The sequence below is a fragment of the Alosa alosa genome, chromosome 9 (assembly GCF_017589495.1).
Source record: "Alosa alosa isolate M-15738 ecotype Scorff River chromosome 9, AALO_Geno_1.1, whole genome shotgun sequence".
NCBI classification, from domain to species: domain Eukaryota; kingdom Metazoa; phylum Chordata; class Actinopteri; order Clupeiformes; family Clupeidae; genus Alosa; species Alosa alosa.
In genome coordinates this window covers 1,218,778-1,234,750 of record NC_063197.1, presented here as the reverse complement: position 1 = coordinate 1,234,750, position 15,973 = coordinate 1,218,778, and the positions used below count along the sequence as shown (strand labels likewise).

Here is a 15,973-nt window from a genome sequence, read left to right as displayed (position 1 = left end):
TTAACAATCTCTATGCTACTCACAAAAATGTAGGCATGGGGACATGATGAAGTAGGCTATCCAACTGTCATGTGTTAAATTATTGTGATTACGAACCAGTGGTTTTCAAACATTATGCGTGACTCGGACATCTAACTAAATGCAACAGGCTCATATCGTCCTCGCATTCGTAAAATGAGGACCAGTGTTTTGTCAAATTGCAAATAGCTATTCGTTTTAACGATTTTTTTTATGATAGTATGAAGTGCTTTTTGTATAGGCTACTATCTTAATCTTGGAATATGGGGAGGGAAGTGGTAGCGTCTGCAGTCAGCCAAATATGAATGTAATTCTGCAGCATAAAAGCAGATGTATTTGTTTATTGTACAGAAAAATAAAAATGACATGTCAAGCAGTCAATTGACTACATTGCAGTCAATAAGTAGGCCAAATTAAGACACTGTTTTGATTTGCGTAGTTGCGTTACCCCCAACACTGACAATAACATAGACAGCAAATTAAGATATTTTTTCGTTTTGTGGAGCGGCACCGGTAGGCTATCAAAAGCAGATTTCGATTTTCGCTACCACCGTGTAGTCAAGCCTTAAGCCATACCCAAGTAGCCTTAAGGGTAGGCTGGGATGTAGGCTGGGATTCCTCTCGGTAACAATTACGTTTAAAGGTAGCCTAGCCTCCTTTTTCAGAAGGGGCGGCAGTCAGGCTACTGACAGAGCGATGTACAGTGGCAGAGCGACGCACAGTGGCTGAAAGTGGTACTAAAGCTTCACGCAGCTTCACGCCTCGTAATGTGCGACTGAAATGGCCATTTGAAAGCGATGCCCACTGTACACTGACAGCTGTGCTTGATCGATCATACAGCAGGACCACAAACTTCTCAAGGATCTCCAGGTCACTATTGTGAAAGAGTGGAATGTTGGTGGCAATCATTTTATAGCCATCATGTTGAGAAACATGATGGGTAGGTGGTGATAGGAGGGGTTCCTTTGTGGCCAACATTTCATTCAATCAGTTGATCTCTTGGCTGACATGGGATTTTCATTTGCCATTTTGGGGGATTGTTGTCTGATTAAGGCCGAGGGGTTATCCTTTTACCACCTCAATCATAGACATAGTACACATTCAAGTATGGGATACAACTAGGTTCGGGTCACCTACACCTAGCCAGATCATTCATTCAGTGCCATTTAAGTCCCGTGTGATCTGTACTTCCAGGTAAGCATACATGAACAAGTCATGTATTGCCACGCTTACCCTTGGCTCGGCTCTCCCGTGCTGGCACAACCTGTCAATTCAGGTGCGGCTATCTAACTACATCCATCATCACCATTTGAAAAATGTATGTAAGGATTCAAGAGAAATGGAGGCCATCTTGAAAAATGGTTGCCATCTTGAATTTTTGCGGGACAAGCACATGTAAGCACAACAAAATGTTATGCCTACATCACTGTTTGAACGATTGACATAATGACATTTGACAGAAATAGCGGCCATCTTGAAAAAATGGCCGCCATGTTGAATTTTTGGGTGGCCAGCGCCTTGCAATAACGGCCAAACTAAATTAATGTATCGTTCTTTACAGCCCTGTGCTGCTGGACAGGCCCTGACTGCTGCCCGCCTGCACGAGGAAGAGAACAGACAAGCAGCGCAACATGAGGAGGACGAAGAGGAATTGTACAATAATGAACTTGTTGTAGAGGCTGGTGCGAGTGATGAGGAGATTACAGGGAGAGATGAAGAGGAGGAGGAAACTGAGGAGGAGGATTAAACAGAATTGGAGGATTTTTTTAACTTACCAAACATGACAGGACACACAACAACAGAGGATTAGGCCTATAATTGGACAATCTGATGATTGTAAGTGCCATACACACATGCTATATAATGTTTTAGTATGTATAGGCTACCCAGATCTGCCACAATTACATGTTTTACTACTTGCATTGATTTGATTTCGAAAAAATACAAAAGGAGTATTATAAAAAATCTTATATTTTGATGTGTATCTCACCACTGCAAGCTCGCAGCTCGACTTGCCCTTCATGTGTGTGTAGGGCAGACTGTCCTAAATCTGGCAATATCATTGCCATGGTGGAGGGATTCTCTGGGGCTGAGCAAATGTGAGAAATATGTGGTGTGTGCCTTACAGAAATAAATGCCATTTTTTATTTAGCCCTACTCTATTTTTGGCCATTCTCACTACCTTTAGTTATAAGCATTTATCCTGGTCATTGTAAGTGCCATTTACACATGCTATATTTTTCATTCTTACATTTTGAAATGCATCTCACCACAGCAAGCTGTCAGCTGGACATGACTTTCATGTGTGTGTAGGCCATACTGTCCTGAATCTGGCAATATAAGAACCATGGTGGAGGGGGACTTTGGGGCTGAGCAATTTACACATATGTGGTGTGCGCCTTACAAAAATAAATCCCATTTTTTATTTAGTGATGAAAAATTACCTTTCTGCGCTCCATATCTGACACAAACTGATCTGACCTGACTTAAACTGAGTTTGCCTGTTAGCCTGTGTGTGTGCACTCATGATGATTCTCTACAACAACTTTTTAATGTAAGTAAAAGCAAAAAAGTGTTTCTTTGTCAAACTAATTGGGATGCATTGTGAGCCTTGAATAGGATGCCATGCAGGAATTTGCTAGGATCTCAAAACCGGATTATGAACATGCTTCCACATGATAGCGTTGGATTATGAACATGCTTTGCAACAAAAACACACAAAAACGTGGGGTAAGTCGAGCTATTATTTTGCTGTCACTTCGTCTGTTTTATAACCCAGAAGGATGTACTTGGTATTAAATGATAGCTCTGTGTCTCCTCTTTCATCTGACATGCGGGTTCGCGAATAATTCAAACGAGAGTAATGGGTGTGCAGCGTTGGTTGTTCTACATGACATTATTATTTTGCAGTTACTTTGTCTGTTTTTATAACCCAGAATGAGCGATACCAATGGATAGCTCTGTGTCTCCTCTTTCATCTGATATGCTTGCCATATCTACAGTATGCGATCACGGGTTCGCGAGTAATTCAACCATGGTGTCAGTTTGTTAGTTACCGTATTGGCTCGAATATAAGACAAGGTTTTCTTTCTCAAAATATGTCGGAAAAAGTGTGGTCGTCTTATATTCGGGGCCTAAACAAAAAAAAAGGGAAAACCTGTAGATGGCACCGTATCGATTTGTAACAAGTGTTTTGAAATAAGTGAGCCAAAAGTGGCATTAACAAGTCTGAATAATGGAGAGAGAGAGATCATCTCGAACAAAGTGGTTCAAAAGTAGGCTAGATCAAATTAACCAACAATTGAGGAGCTGTATGATTAGGAGCAATTTTAAAATCATATGGTGATTAACGCGATGGCAAGCCTAGAAAAACTGAGATCGCTAAAGAGCTAAACACCATAGACAGTAAAAGAAATGGACGAACAGACTCCGTCGTTCTCAATGGGAGGGCACAGAGTCAAATTGAACGATTTTTCAGTTGGTCCCCCCAGTACAGCGCAGACTCGCACTTAACTTTGTGACGTTAGCCATCAAACTGAATCTTTTAACTCATATGATAGATACAGTACACAGAAATTCTTCTCACACTTCCTTTGCCTTCAAAGTCATCAAAGTTAAACATTTATTTATGTATTATTATTAATATCATCCTCACAAGTGATATCAATTCGTGTTAATGTTGAAACTACCACACATGATCATCTTCAAAAACAGTCATGGTAAAACAAAACAAAAAAGTTATAGCCTTGAAGCTATCTTCTTTTCACTTTTCTGACCTACGGTCAATCCATCGAAAACCTCTGAAATGATTATTGTTAGACTACCTAACGGTAAAACTACTGTTTTTCATTAGGTTTACTTGCCTCTATGCTTTACCTTAACATACAATGCTATTGTAGGCTACATAGCTTTGTTCACGAGTTTCCGTGCTGGCTGGACTACGCTTCTTATCCAAACAATACGGTTATCTCCCTTCGATGCGTTAGCTTCCCTTCAACCGGACATGCTAAACATTCTTCTTACGGGAACCTAACGTTACGTACGAGGTAGTTGAGTCTTGTTTTGCCTTTTATTGTTTATGTAGATAACACAGAAGCTACAATATCGGCACAGGATATATGTTATATGAAGTTGTGGGAGTTCAAAAAAATCCTAAATGAATGGGCATTCTATGGGGTTAGCAGAGAGTTGATGACCACCGCTACATCGATGCTTCTACTTCCGGGAATTCGCCTGCCCCCTTGCTAAACACACCCACCGACTTCAAAACTAGTCTTAATGATGCATTGCAATGGACTGTCATTGCGTCACAAAAGTCCTGCCCAGCGCTTGTCCTCAGACTTTGTGGGAAGCGGTAGCCTATGTGATCAACTTAAGGACAACTCACTCACACCCCGTGGATCAGATGAGCAATGCTGATCAAATATTAGTGTTTTTTGACATGCCAACATCTGCCAGTGTTGAAACTGCTTGTTTTTTAAAACTGTCCAGTTAGCTGCGTATGGTTAAAGGATGATTCCGGCGCAAAATGAACCTAGGGGTTAATAACACATAATAATACCGAGTTCAACTGTTCTCTGGGATATGTTTTCATGCTAATCAAATGTGACCAGTTTTATTGCAAACCGCTAATTAGCATATGACGCTAGTCTTAAGGGCACAGAGTAAAGTAAAAAGAAATCGCTATTTCTATACCACTAACAAGGCTCAAAATAGCACCACACTTCGATGGTAACATAATGAGTGTCCCTACATGTAAACTGAAGCTTTGTAAGTGTACAGACAGTTTATTTAAAAAGATATAGTTTAGAAAAACAGTACCGTTCACGTATACAGGCAATGTAGGCGGGCACCATCTTGGAAAAAGTCACGTGACAGTTCAGCTCACATTGCACGGCATTCAACCAGTCCGACGTAGTGCAACGTGAGCTGTCATGTGAATTTATACATGAACAGTACTGTCTTTCTAAACTATATCTTTTTTAATAAACTGTAAACAAAGTTCACAATGCTTCGTCCTATTGAAAATGGCTATGTTTCTTTTCTTTTGTAATTGGTAGCCTTTCTTTTGTAATTGTTTGTAATTGATAATACGACAGTTTATCTTTTGCACTTTCATGGCATTATAAAAATACTAAGTCATTCATTAACATAAAACACATTAAAAACAACAGTCTAAATCAGGGGTATTCAATTAATCTTCAGCGAGGTCCAGTTACGGAAAATTTCCTCAAGCAAAAGTAGATTTGTGGATGTCAAAACATGAATGCAAGTCAAGAAATATTTGTGGATGTCGCCATCTACTGGATTGCGATTTCTGTGTGCCGGTGAATTAAAGTAGGCCTATTTACGTCTGGATTTGTGTGACTTTCATGTGAAGAACGTCTCAAAAACACGTAACTTTGGAAAGCGAAGAATGCGTGTGCTGGTGATCCACAAATGCAGACTCACATTTCACAAATGAAATTTTCGGTTTTACAAATGGCATTTTATTTTCAAATGCACATCTATATTTGTAAAAATCAATATACGAGTTACAAATATGATTTTTTTATTTGTAGATATAAAAAAACACATGTAAATCAAGAAATATTTGTGGATCCCCCTCTGCGCATATACAAATATTATTGAGACAAATTTAGCTCCATAGTTTCAGGCTATCAGTCTCTTCTCCATAGTAGGCTACTTTACTCACTGACTTGACTTTATCAGAATTCACAGATTTCACTGGCTAGTAGTAGCAGCAAGCGAAATGATGGTTCCTGAAGCTCCTGAAGTAAATGCTGTTATCTAACCAGCTAAAACATTTAGCGCAGCTTTGAAATCTTACGTGAAAATCTAAATTAGGCTATTATGGTCTGGGTCCGGATAGGATCACGTCACGGTCCGGACTCGGACCGCGGTCCGCCATTTGGTGATGGCTGGTCTAAATTAATTCATCCAATGTATCACCAGCATTTAAAAAAGTCAATTTCTATATAAAACAAGATTTGGTCTACAAAAAGCTGCTTCTATTTTCTTTATTTCTCAAAAAATCAGTCCTGAAAAGGGGGGTCGACTTATTCAGGGTCGTCTTATATTCGGGCCAATACGTTACTTTGGATAAAAGTGTCAACTAAATGAATAAATGCACAAGATTAAAGATTCACAAGATTAAAAGAGAAAAAAAAAAATCAGCATGCCATTCACAAACCTGTCTTGACATCTGAGCCAAAGTATATGAGAGCAGCTGGAAAGAGGTTTGCCTAGGAGAGCAAAAACAAAAGGTTTAAAACAGCCTCCTGAGTAGTAAAACAACTGTCTACTCTAGACACACAGTCACTTTAGTATACTGATCACATACACTCAATTGCACAGTGGCGTTAAAAAGCTTGTGACTACTTCTCTGCCTTATTCCTGGCAGAAGAAGACACAATATTGTAGAGAAATCCCAAATATTAGAGCCATCGGGGTAATTATTTATCAGGCTACAGCCACCTTTGCCTAAATAATAAAGCAAGTTTAATGGGTTAACAGTAAATGGACAGCTTTTGTCTACACCCCTGCTTTAACTAATTTTATTTGTAAGGGACAGTGTGCAATTAAATCAAAAATGCAACCATTTGATGCATTGCTCCAGAGTAAGCCTTGGGCTAATTTACATCTGCAGTCCCACAGGAAAAACAAATACAAATACAACGTTTTAAAAATCAAAACATCGCTCAATAAGTAAAAAAACATGTAACAAATAGCAATAAATTACATTTTGTTCCAATTCAATTCAATTCAATTCATTGTGCTTATAGAGCGCCAAAACATAACACATGTATCATGGCGCTTTACAGAATGTAGGCAATCAGAGAAAGAAGGGAAGAAAGGAAGAAAAGAAAAGCAAGAGAGAGGCCCATGGGTAACAGGGGCGAGGAAAAACTCCCTAGAATACAGGTACAGGTTCACTCACGTATATGCACCACATGATCGAAGGGTGTAGCGGCATGCACAACTCAACAGCCCCCATTCACACACACACACACACACACATCCTATCAGCCCCATTGCTTTGTTTGTTTCTCTGACAACATATCACCAGGGTAGTTTCTAACTTTCAAACATCCTGAGTTTAGATAGCATGCTGGTACACATTTCATAAATCACCTCAGACATACATTTTGCATACAATAAAAGGATTTTTATAGTTAGGGCCCGAGCACCAGGATTGCATGCCGTAGCAACCTGCACTGAAGGTGCAAAGGCCTATTGTTTCTGTAAGGATTACTATTATTATTGGCACCTGGGTCATTATATGAAACGGGTGCCTTTTCCACTATAATATTGTCTAAATTGTTATTGTACTCTACCTTTTTTAAATTGTCCTAGAATTGTTGAGAGAATTGCTTTAAAAAGCTTTAACTGTTTACCTTGTTGTTAGTCGCTTTGCTTAAAAATGCATCAGCCAAATGTAATGTAATGTAAATTTTCATCAGAAGTACACTTCTTTTCAATTTATCCAGAGCAGTGGTTCTCAAACTTTTCACAATGAGTACCACCCACGAAAACAATTGGCTCTCCAAGTACCACCATTATGACCGGCATGAAAATACAGGTGCGTAGGCCAATTCAACTACATGTTTTGCGTTGTCAAGTCTTTATGAAAAGACACCTTGGAGACTCCCTGAGTACCACTAGCGAGAGTTCGCGTACCACCAGTGGTACCCGTACCACAGTTTGAGAACCACTGATCCAGAGCATTAATGACAAGCACTGCAAAAAATTAAATCTAACCAAGTGTTGATAATCTTATATTAAGATCAAAAAATCTATTTGGTATTGTTTTTTCAAAAAAAGTTCTCTTTTCTACGTTTATATGCTGCTTTACAGTTCATGATCATACTTTTTATGTTTTTTTCTGCACAGTCCTTTTCTCTTCTCTATTTCCTCTCATTTCTACATTCAGCTTTTTTTGGTTAATAAATTATTTTAGATCTGGGGTTACCCAGGGTTTGTTGTTGGGAAACATCTTAACAGTCTTTTGAGAATGATTGTGTCCTTGCAGAATGTTATGTACCCCGAGATAGCAAGCGCCACATGTATCAGGTGTTAAGCTAGGTCAGTCTAACATGACTTTGCTTGATTGGTCATCACAACATGTTCTCACAACTACACTGCTGTTTTAAATAGGCACATGCACCTTAAAGCAAGCAAAACAATTTGTAGAAAATACAAGACTTCAAGTCGGTTTCACTGGAAGGGCAAGGGGGTAGCAACAGGGCCACAGTGCAGAGACTGACGGGTCCAGTGGTAGGGCAAATATTATGAGAGTGATTAAAATATGGGATACCGTATTTTCCGGACTATAAGTCGCTCCGGAGTCCCATCAGTCAAAAAATGTCTCATGAAGAGGAAAAAAACATATATAAGTCGCACCAGACTATAAGTCGCATTCGTATTTAGAAATATATTTCACAAAATCCAAGACCAAGAACAGACAGACTTTGTAACTGGACACATAAGAGGCCAAAAAGAGAGAATTCTACTAGGAATCTTAATGAAGACGAAGGAGTGAATGGCGGCAAGCTAAGACAAACTGGGTGATATGGAAGGCGGCCAAGGGCCAGACGGTAACTGTAAAGCAATTTACAAAAGATTCACTGAACAAAAATGCTGATGTGGTATATGAAAGTGCAATCAAGCATTTTGGGCGATGTGGAGGGACAATCCGGCAGCAGAGCAAATGCTCGCCAGGCTACCTCCGAGAAAGTCCCGACAAAAGCCTGTCGGAACACTAAAATGTCCCACTTTACACAACCACTATTAAAGTGTGGTATTATTATAGGCCGATCATTAACTAAGCCCACATAGAAAGACTATAGCCTAAAAGTGTGTGCGAGTGTCAGTCAATCGTAACAGTCTGCATAATCTTTGCAGGCAACCTTGCAGTGTATCTCTGTAAACATTGTTGCAATGCCTCATCATATCTGCCTCGTTTTAACGGTTAGGACAATGCTGAAGAGAAAGTCATCAATCTCGAAATAACCTATGGCTGAGTTTTGTTTTCAAATGTTTTCATGCATGTCTGGATAAAGGGTGAGGAATGTTTAGGAGATAGACTGTAAATCCTCAAATTATGGCCAGGGTCTTTTATTTACTTAGGCTGCGCAAAGCACAGGACTTTATTTGAGGCAGGCCTTTATTTCTCACATGAATTTTATTGCCTTCTCTTTTATTATAAGACATGTGTTTCATTTGGAGAGTCATACCAGTAGGCTATCAAAAGCAGAAGATTTAATTTAATTTACGTTTGGACTGTTTGATTATATTTCTAAATGTTGGGACTGATGGGCACTGAAATCTGGAGGGCATTTGATGGTTCAGTGTTAAGTTTCATGTAGTTGAAAGAGTGTCAGGATTTCCACCCACTGTTTATTGTGAGACAAGGCATCCGCTTTCAGTGCGCTGTGCTGTAATGGAAACCTTATGGCGTAGGCCTACAGTAGCCTAAATTGAGTTTTTTTTTTAATCATGCATGATTTACTTTTTTTATTAAATTTGTAGACTGGAATGCCTTGCGGCAATAATTGTGTAAATGTAGACTAGTAGCCTATACTGCTTCAGCCTCTGAGAAGCTCAGAAGGGGGTGGCAAGCGACTGGTAGCTTGAGAGTGACGTGTTGGAGACCCAGTGTAGGACGACGACTTTTCATTGGCAAAAGTATTAAACCAACCAACAATATAAAATATTAAGAAGAGCTTTTTTATTTCATAGAGTTAAATCGAAACACCCCGGCTTATTTGGGGGCCTTTGTTTATAAATAGAATCCCGGCCCGTAAATTTGAGGATTTACAGTATGCACATGTGTTTTAGGCATAGTGCAAGCCCTGATCTCTGACTGAAATAGCGCAGAACTTGTGCATTTACATAATATTTAGGGCGAGACGCGACACCTTAGCATGTTACCTTAGCATGTATTCTGTCACACTACTACAACAAAAAAGTCCGATTTACACATATAAGAGTTAATTTCATTACACTGTGTTTACTCGCGACTGTATATTTTTCCTAAATTCACCAAAGGATAGCATTCTAACCTTGCATGTAGTACCGCGACCGTGATCCAAAACAACTATCAACACAAAGGGCGAGTTGACCAATCACAGTCCTTGCGGTCTTAGTCGCCTCAACGTCGGGTTACAATTTTTTGTTGGTGTTTGACGGCAAAGTGCTTGGAGGGGGGTATACGGCGTCGCACAGGGCTCTGTGGGGTTACCCTGTTGATTTGACGCAGAAGCATAAAACAGCCTTTAGTGTATTATCATATAAGTGTAATAATATCTAATTATTTATATTGCACGGTTGTAAAATGCATTGAATTTCTTGTAGAGTTTTAATTGTTAATATACGTATACGTGAACTAAAGTTTTGTTAACCATGTTAAAGTATTTTTTTTTTTCTTTGTTATACTGTTGTCTTGTCATTCTTGTAGATATAATAGTTACTGCTTGTTTGTAAATGTTTGTTTATGTTTATGTTATTTAACTGAAGTTGTTGTTCCTGGTTAAATACAATTATTTGGGACATTTATAAATAAAACATGTTTTTGCCCTTTCATAAACCTCAGTGTCAGTGTCTTTTTTATTCTTGTTTTCATAGTAGAACAAGGCACTCCCACAATTGATTTAGCCTCTTCAGAGTATAGTAAGACATACCATATTTAGCTATGCATCATGCTTATTTGGTTTTTTTTTGGTTATATATGTACCATTGGATGTGAAATCGGGGAATGAAAACATTGTACTCTTTAAACTTCTACTTGTTACTGAGATGTGTTGGTATTAGAGCTGCCAAATGATAATTTATTTTAATCGCAACTAATCGCTGAATTTCTATAGTTAATCAGGATTAATCACATGATTTTTTTCACATGATTAAAATTCTATTATTTTGCATTTCTGAACTTTCCAGAAGTCCATATTAACAATGTAAAGCAATTCTTACCAGTGTATCTTGATTGGGAATTAAATGAAATCAAAGAAAGTTACTTTATGAAGATGTCAAGTTTTAAGACATATTTGATTATTTCAAATAAAATTTCAAAAGATCAAAAGAGGCAGCACAATGTATTCTTCAGAAATGCTGAAATAAACTGGAATAAATGCAACAGCAGAATTGCATGTACAACATGTACACACATTATAAAGGGCATAGGCCTAACAAACAAAAAATACTCCATGCAGCCTATACTTATTATCTTTGAGTTCAGCTAAAAATAAGGAACTTATCATATTGAGAAATATGCACAAGTGCATGAGCAAAATGTAGCTTAGGCCTACAGCACATTTCAATGAAGTGCATAACAAACAGAAATAGCCTAGTCCATAATATCCCCATTAACTATGTTCAGTTCACTTATAACAGTGTAGGAGTGTAAACCATGTTTAGCTCGTAGATTATAGTTTAATTATAGTTTATAGTTTGAAGAGTTTCAGTGATATTTTTATTCCATGACAACTGAGCCAAGACCGGCGCCGACATGAGTGCACTGTCACTTGCCATGCATATCAGTGCCGAAGTTTTAAACTGGCAAACACTGGATGAATAATGGATTTTATGGAGCGGTGCCGACAAAATAGAACTGTATCATCATTTACACAGCGGTGGTGGCAAAGTGCAATGCTGGTGTGCAGAGCTGTATTGAGAACAATGGAATCTAATGTACCATAAAACTTCAAATAATACCCCGGGCATTTATTTCCCCAAATCGCCAAACTGCACCGGCTAGTAAAGGCATCTATGAGACAGGCCTTTAATTCCCTTCACACAAAACTTTTCCTCTGCAAAGATGGAAAATATTATCAAATTCATTATTTCAAAAACACTGAATGTCAACCCATATGACTAGGCTATCCAATGATAAGCTTCAATTATGGACTATCATTCATTTAGCGTTGAGATGTTGTTCATTGAGTGAGATAAGATCCAAATAGTGGGGATAGCTTGGACAGATGAAACACATTTTAATCAAACGTAATTTACAAAGAGATCGTACCACACTGAAAGCTAAGCTTTTGTCACTAGCAACCTACATCTGTCCTCTGTCAAAGACACAGTTGCAGTTGCATTTTCATCCCTGACCAAAACTGTTCAGGAATTATTTATGCAAAAGTGGGACATGCGTAATGTTTAATTCTGCCTCCTGGTCGGGACGAATGAAACAGCATGAGAGAGAATGAAACATAGTTTCTCCAGTATTTTGTTTGACAAATTTGACAACAGTCAGCTTACATTTCAAATTACAGCCTACTTCTTTCTCTTTGTCGCCATGGTGGTACACATTTAGAAAAAAGAATAACGTTTGTGAACCCTTTTGTTTTGTTGCCAGCATAAAAACAAGTATAAGCTTACCATCGGCCTATCCTTGTCATAAAATATTTTAATGCGCACATTTGAAACAAATGGGATGAATTGAACGATGTCGGAGTCAGAACTCTAGCTTTCATCACCGCAGTCTTTATTAATGCCATTTAATCATAACGTTAGCGTGTGCAATCTGCATCATAAAACTGGCTTAAACAGGCAATATAGCAGGTTTTAGGAGAGTAAATACAAACTGAAACTAAAAAACAGACCAGGCCTCTATTTGAGACCGGCCTTTATTTATCCAAACCTGTAGCAACACCAGGCGTGTAAAAGAAACAGGAGTCTATTTGGGACTCAGCTTTAATTTGAAGTTTTACGGTAATTGAATGTCGAAAGTGGAGTATGGCGCACTCATGTTGGCGCCGGTGTCCACAGCGTTTAAAGCACCAATCAGCCGACCGGGAGTTCAGAACTGCGTTGGTGTTTAGGCCTATTATCGCCATGACTATAGGAGACAGAAGCTTACTAGGAAGTGTCTGTGGCAGTTTGAGGAAAAGGAATGGTGCATTAAAGGACCAAAAGGACATTTTACACAATTTTTGAAGGACATTTTACATAACTTAAAAAAGGTGACAAATTGATTCTATTTTTTTCACTGAGTAAAGGACAAAATTGTGAATCTCTAACACTCTAGATTTTTCTCTATCTACAACAGAAATTGGGGGAAACTTAGATTAATCTATCTTAATATATTTTTGTGTTTTTTGAATTTTGAAGATATTGTTTAAAAATGATGTGTGTTGCCCTCAAAACTATTAATTATATTGTATGCCATTTTAAAGGGCTATCTATCAATTAATGACAGGAATGTCTGTCTGTCTGTCTGTGTGTGTGTTTGTCTGTTATTCACATATCTCTAGAAGCGTTAGATTGATTGAAACTTGGCTGGTGTCTTGCTACAGGCACAAATAAGTGCAGTGCCAAGTTTGACGTTGTTTGGATAAGAAATGCACAAGATATCGTAAAATATATTGGTAAAAGAAGCACACACTGGTTTTTGCTGCTCTACCTGCTGGCTACTTCCCCTCTCACAAAGGGTTAAATTGTGAAGAATTGTTTTATATTGTAATGTGCTGAAATAGCAATATGATCCATTTAAATATCTCAATATGATGTTGATATGTTGTAGGGTTTCAAAATTGTGATGCAATGAACTTAAATATCTCGCCAAATAAGCAGGAAATGTGTCAGTCACAATTGGTTGATTTGGCTGAAACTTCACAGGTTATTGAATATTATGATAACAATGACATTCACATGCCTAAAACACATGTCTATCATAGCGCCCTCACCTCGCAACGGAAAGAATGGCTACAGTATTTCACTGGTCTTAGCTCTACCATTCCTAGATGTTTCATTAGATCCGTTCCATATTTGGTATAGATGAACTCGAAGGTCTCCTGATTTTATATAATGAAGGGGTGCCACCCCCTGGAAGGTAGGCTGAAATCAATGGTTCCCATGGGCGAAAATTGGCACACACATCATCCCTCACAGTCTCTACTCAGGGACAGAGTGTTGGCCCCAGGAATAGCCCAGAGACTCCATAGCACCCTCTTATGTCATTCAATCAGTACATCAAAGTTGTTAGGCAAAGGGAACTCCCTAAAGGCCAATTCACACCAAAGATTTGCAATGACATGAAATGGTTTCAGAGACAAGTTGCAGCGGTACGGTAGCGGTAAGAACTGTACATTCAACCAAACTAACAGTAAAGACAGAAAGGAAAAAACAAAAATTACATAAGAACTGCTTTCTAGATTTACCTGAAAAAGTGTAGTAGAGTCCTCCAGAATGGACTTAGGGGGAGTAATGACTGCAAAGAGGAAAACATGTCAAAATGATTTATCAGCTTGGTTCTCAGGCATCCTGCTGGCGTTTCAGACACAACATTGAAGAGAAAAAAAATGAAATTGATATTGCATATGCACATGCAATGTGCCTGCAGATCATGGCAATTGTTAAGTACTGGAAACTTCACTTTCACAAGACTCAAAGATAGGGTTAGCAATACTGGATGTTGGTTGAACTCCTCCAACAGCTAAATAAATAGAGCAGTGCCTTCAGCGTTACACAGGTTTGTGAGTGCAAATTAACGCCACCTATTTCTGATTGGCTGCAATAGATTTGTCCGAGTGGGTGCATGTGCTTGTTTTCTGTTTAAGGACCAGAGCTGTGTAGGAAAAACAGATTTTATTTTCAGTGTGCATACGTAATGAACCGCTAGGGGATCATAAAGAGATATTTGATACATTTAACAAAGTGTACTGGCTTAGAATCACATACTATTCCCATTAAAGTGTGGATCCAACTATAGCAATTTATTAAACTATGCTGTCTTGAGAGAAACAATGCTCTGAGACGTCCTGTTTTAGAGTGCTGGAAAAAGACTGCACAGAATGGGTAAAACGGTGTACACGAGGGCTATTCAATTGGCGGCCTGCAAGGTAATTTGTACTGGCCATGATCACATAAGCTATTCTCTGCTCTTGCATTTCTTGTCCGCTCTATAGTCCTGCAGCCACTTCACCTCAGCCGATTGCACAAGTTCCAAGTTCTTAGTTTTGTTAGTTTAGTTACGTTGTAGTTTATGTGCGACTAATATTTAACAGGTTGCACCACATAACACTAAGTTATTACTTTAATATTACATCCCTCTCCTTAGAGTTAGACTAAAGTACATTGTAAGTAATGTAATGTAATTTGTGAACATGGTCATCTCATTTAAATCATCTCATTGGTGGAACGTTAAATGTAACAAGTATAAGTCAAGAAGAGTTACATATGCGACCGATTACTCACATTTATTTCACCTGAACAGTGTTTAAATCTTAAGTTTGTAGGCTACTCACTGGAAATCTTGTGGAACTAGCAGTTACTGTGCAAAGTACAAATTGCATTGCTGTCGATATGTTATCACAGATTTCATTAGCCATATTAACAATAAAGAGTCAGTGTCTCCTCGCAATGTAACCACTGCGGTATCCTGGGCCTGTGGCTGAAATATTCCCAAAACACAAATACCACAAAATAACCACCAACAACCGGCTACTGATGTTGTTATGCATTTTACAAAATACAATATATGAACTCCTATATTGCTGTTGTTGTACTTTATTACATTGGTTCCCAAAGACTGGGTCTCACAGGATATTTTATTTGGGTCGCCAGCATAGCCCAGTGACAATTAATATTGTGTAATAGGCCTAGTTGTACCTTATATAGCTTAGGAAAGCTAACAGCTTTCTATTAGGATCTAGACCTAGTTTGTTAACAGTCACGGTTTTGTCATAACTCCCTCTGTGCATTTTTGCATTTAGAATAGCTCTGAAACTGGGGGCCGAACACGGCGCAGAGGGGACGCCAGAGTGTGGATATCTCACTCACAAAATGAAACAATATTTCTGTCGGGCGCCTACCATGGACCTCACAGTTGCAAAATGCAAGGGGACATGTATATTTGCACGAACAATACCAGACAACAGCTCTTCAACTTGGCCCATTAAAATCTAAAAAGTATCATTTTAAATTGTGAAAAAACGTGCTGTCAACAACTAAGCAG

At 38.6% G+C, this 15,973-nt stretch overlaps 1 protein-coding gene across 5 annotated transcripts in view; it reads right to left on the bottom strand.

Moving 5' to 3' along the window:
- Positions 1-15,973, bottom strand: part of aspscr1 (ASPSCR1 tether for SLC2A4, UBX domain containing) — an 87,468-nt gene that overhangs the window by 28,452 nt on the left and 43,043 nt on the right. For all 5 annotated transcript variants that reach the window (XM_048252426.1, XM_048252427.1, XM_048252428.1 and 2 more), the window contains 2 exons: positions 14,178-14,227; positions 6,212-6,263 (listed from right to left, as the gene is read on the bottom strand). In XM_048252426.1, coding sequence (XP_048108383.1) covers positions 6,212-6,263; positions 14,178-14,227 — 102 coding nt within the window. The remainder of the gene's footprint in view (positions 1-6,211; positions 6,264-14,177; positions 14,228-15,973) is intronic.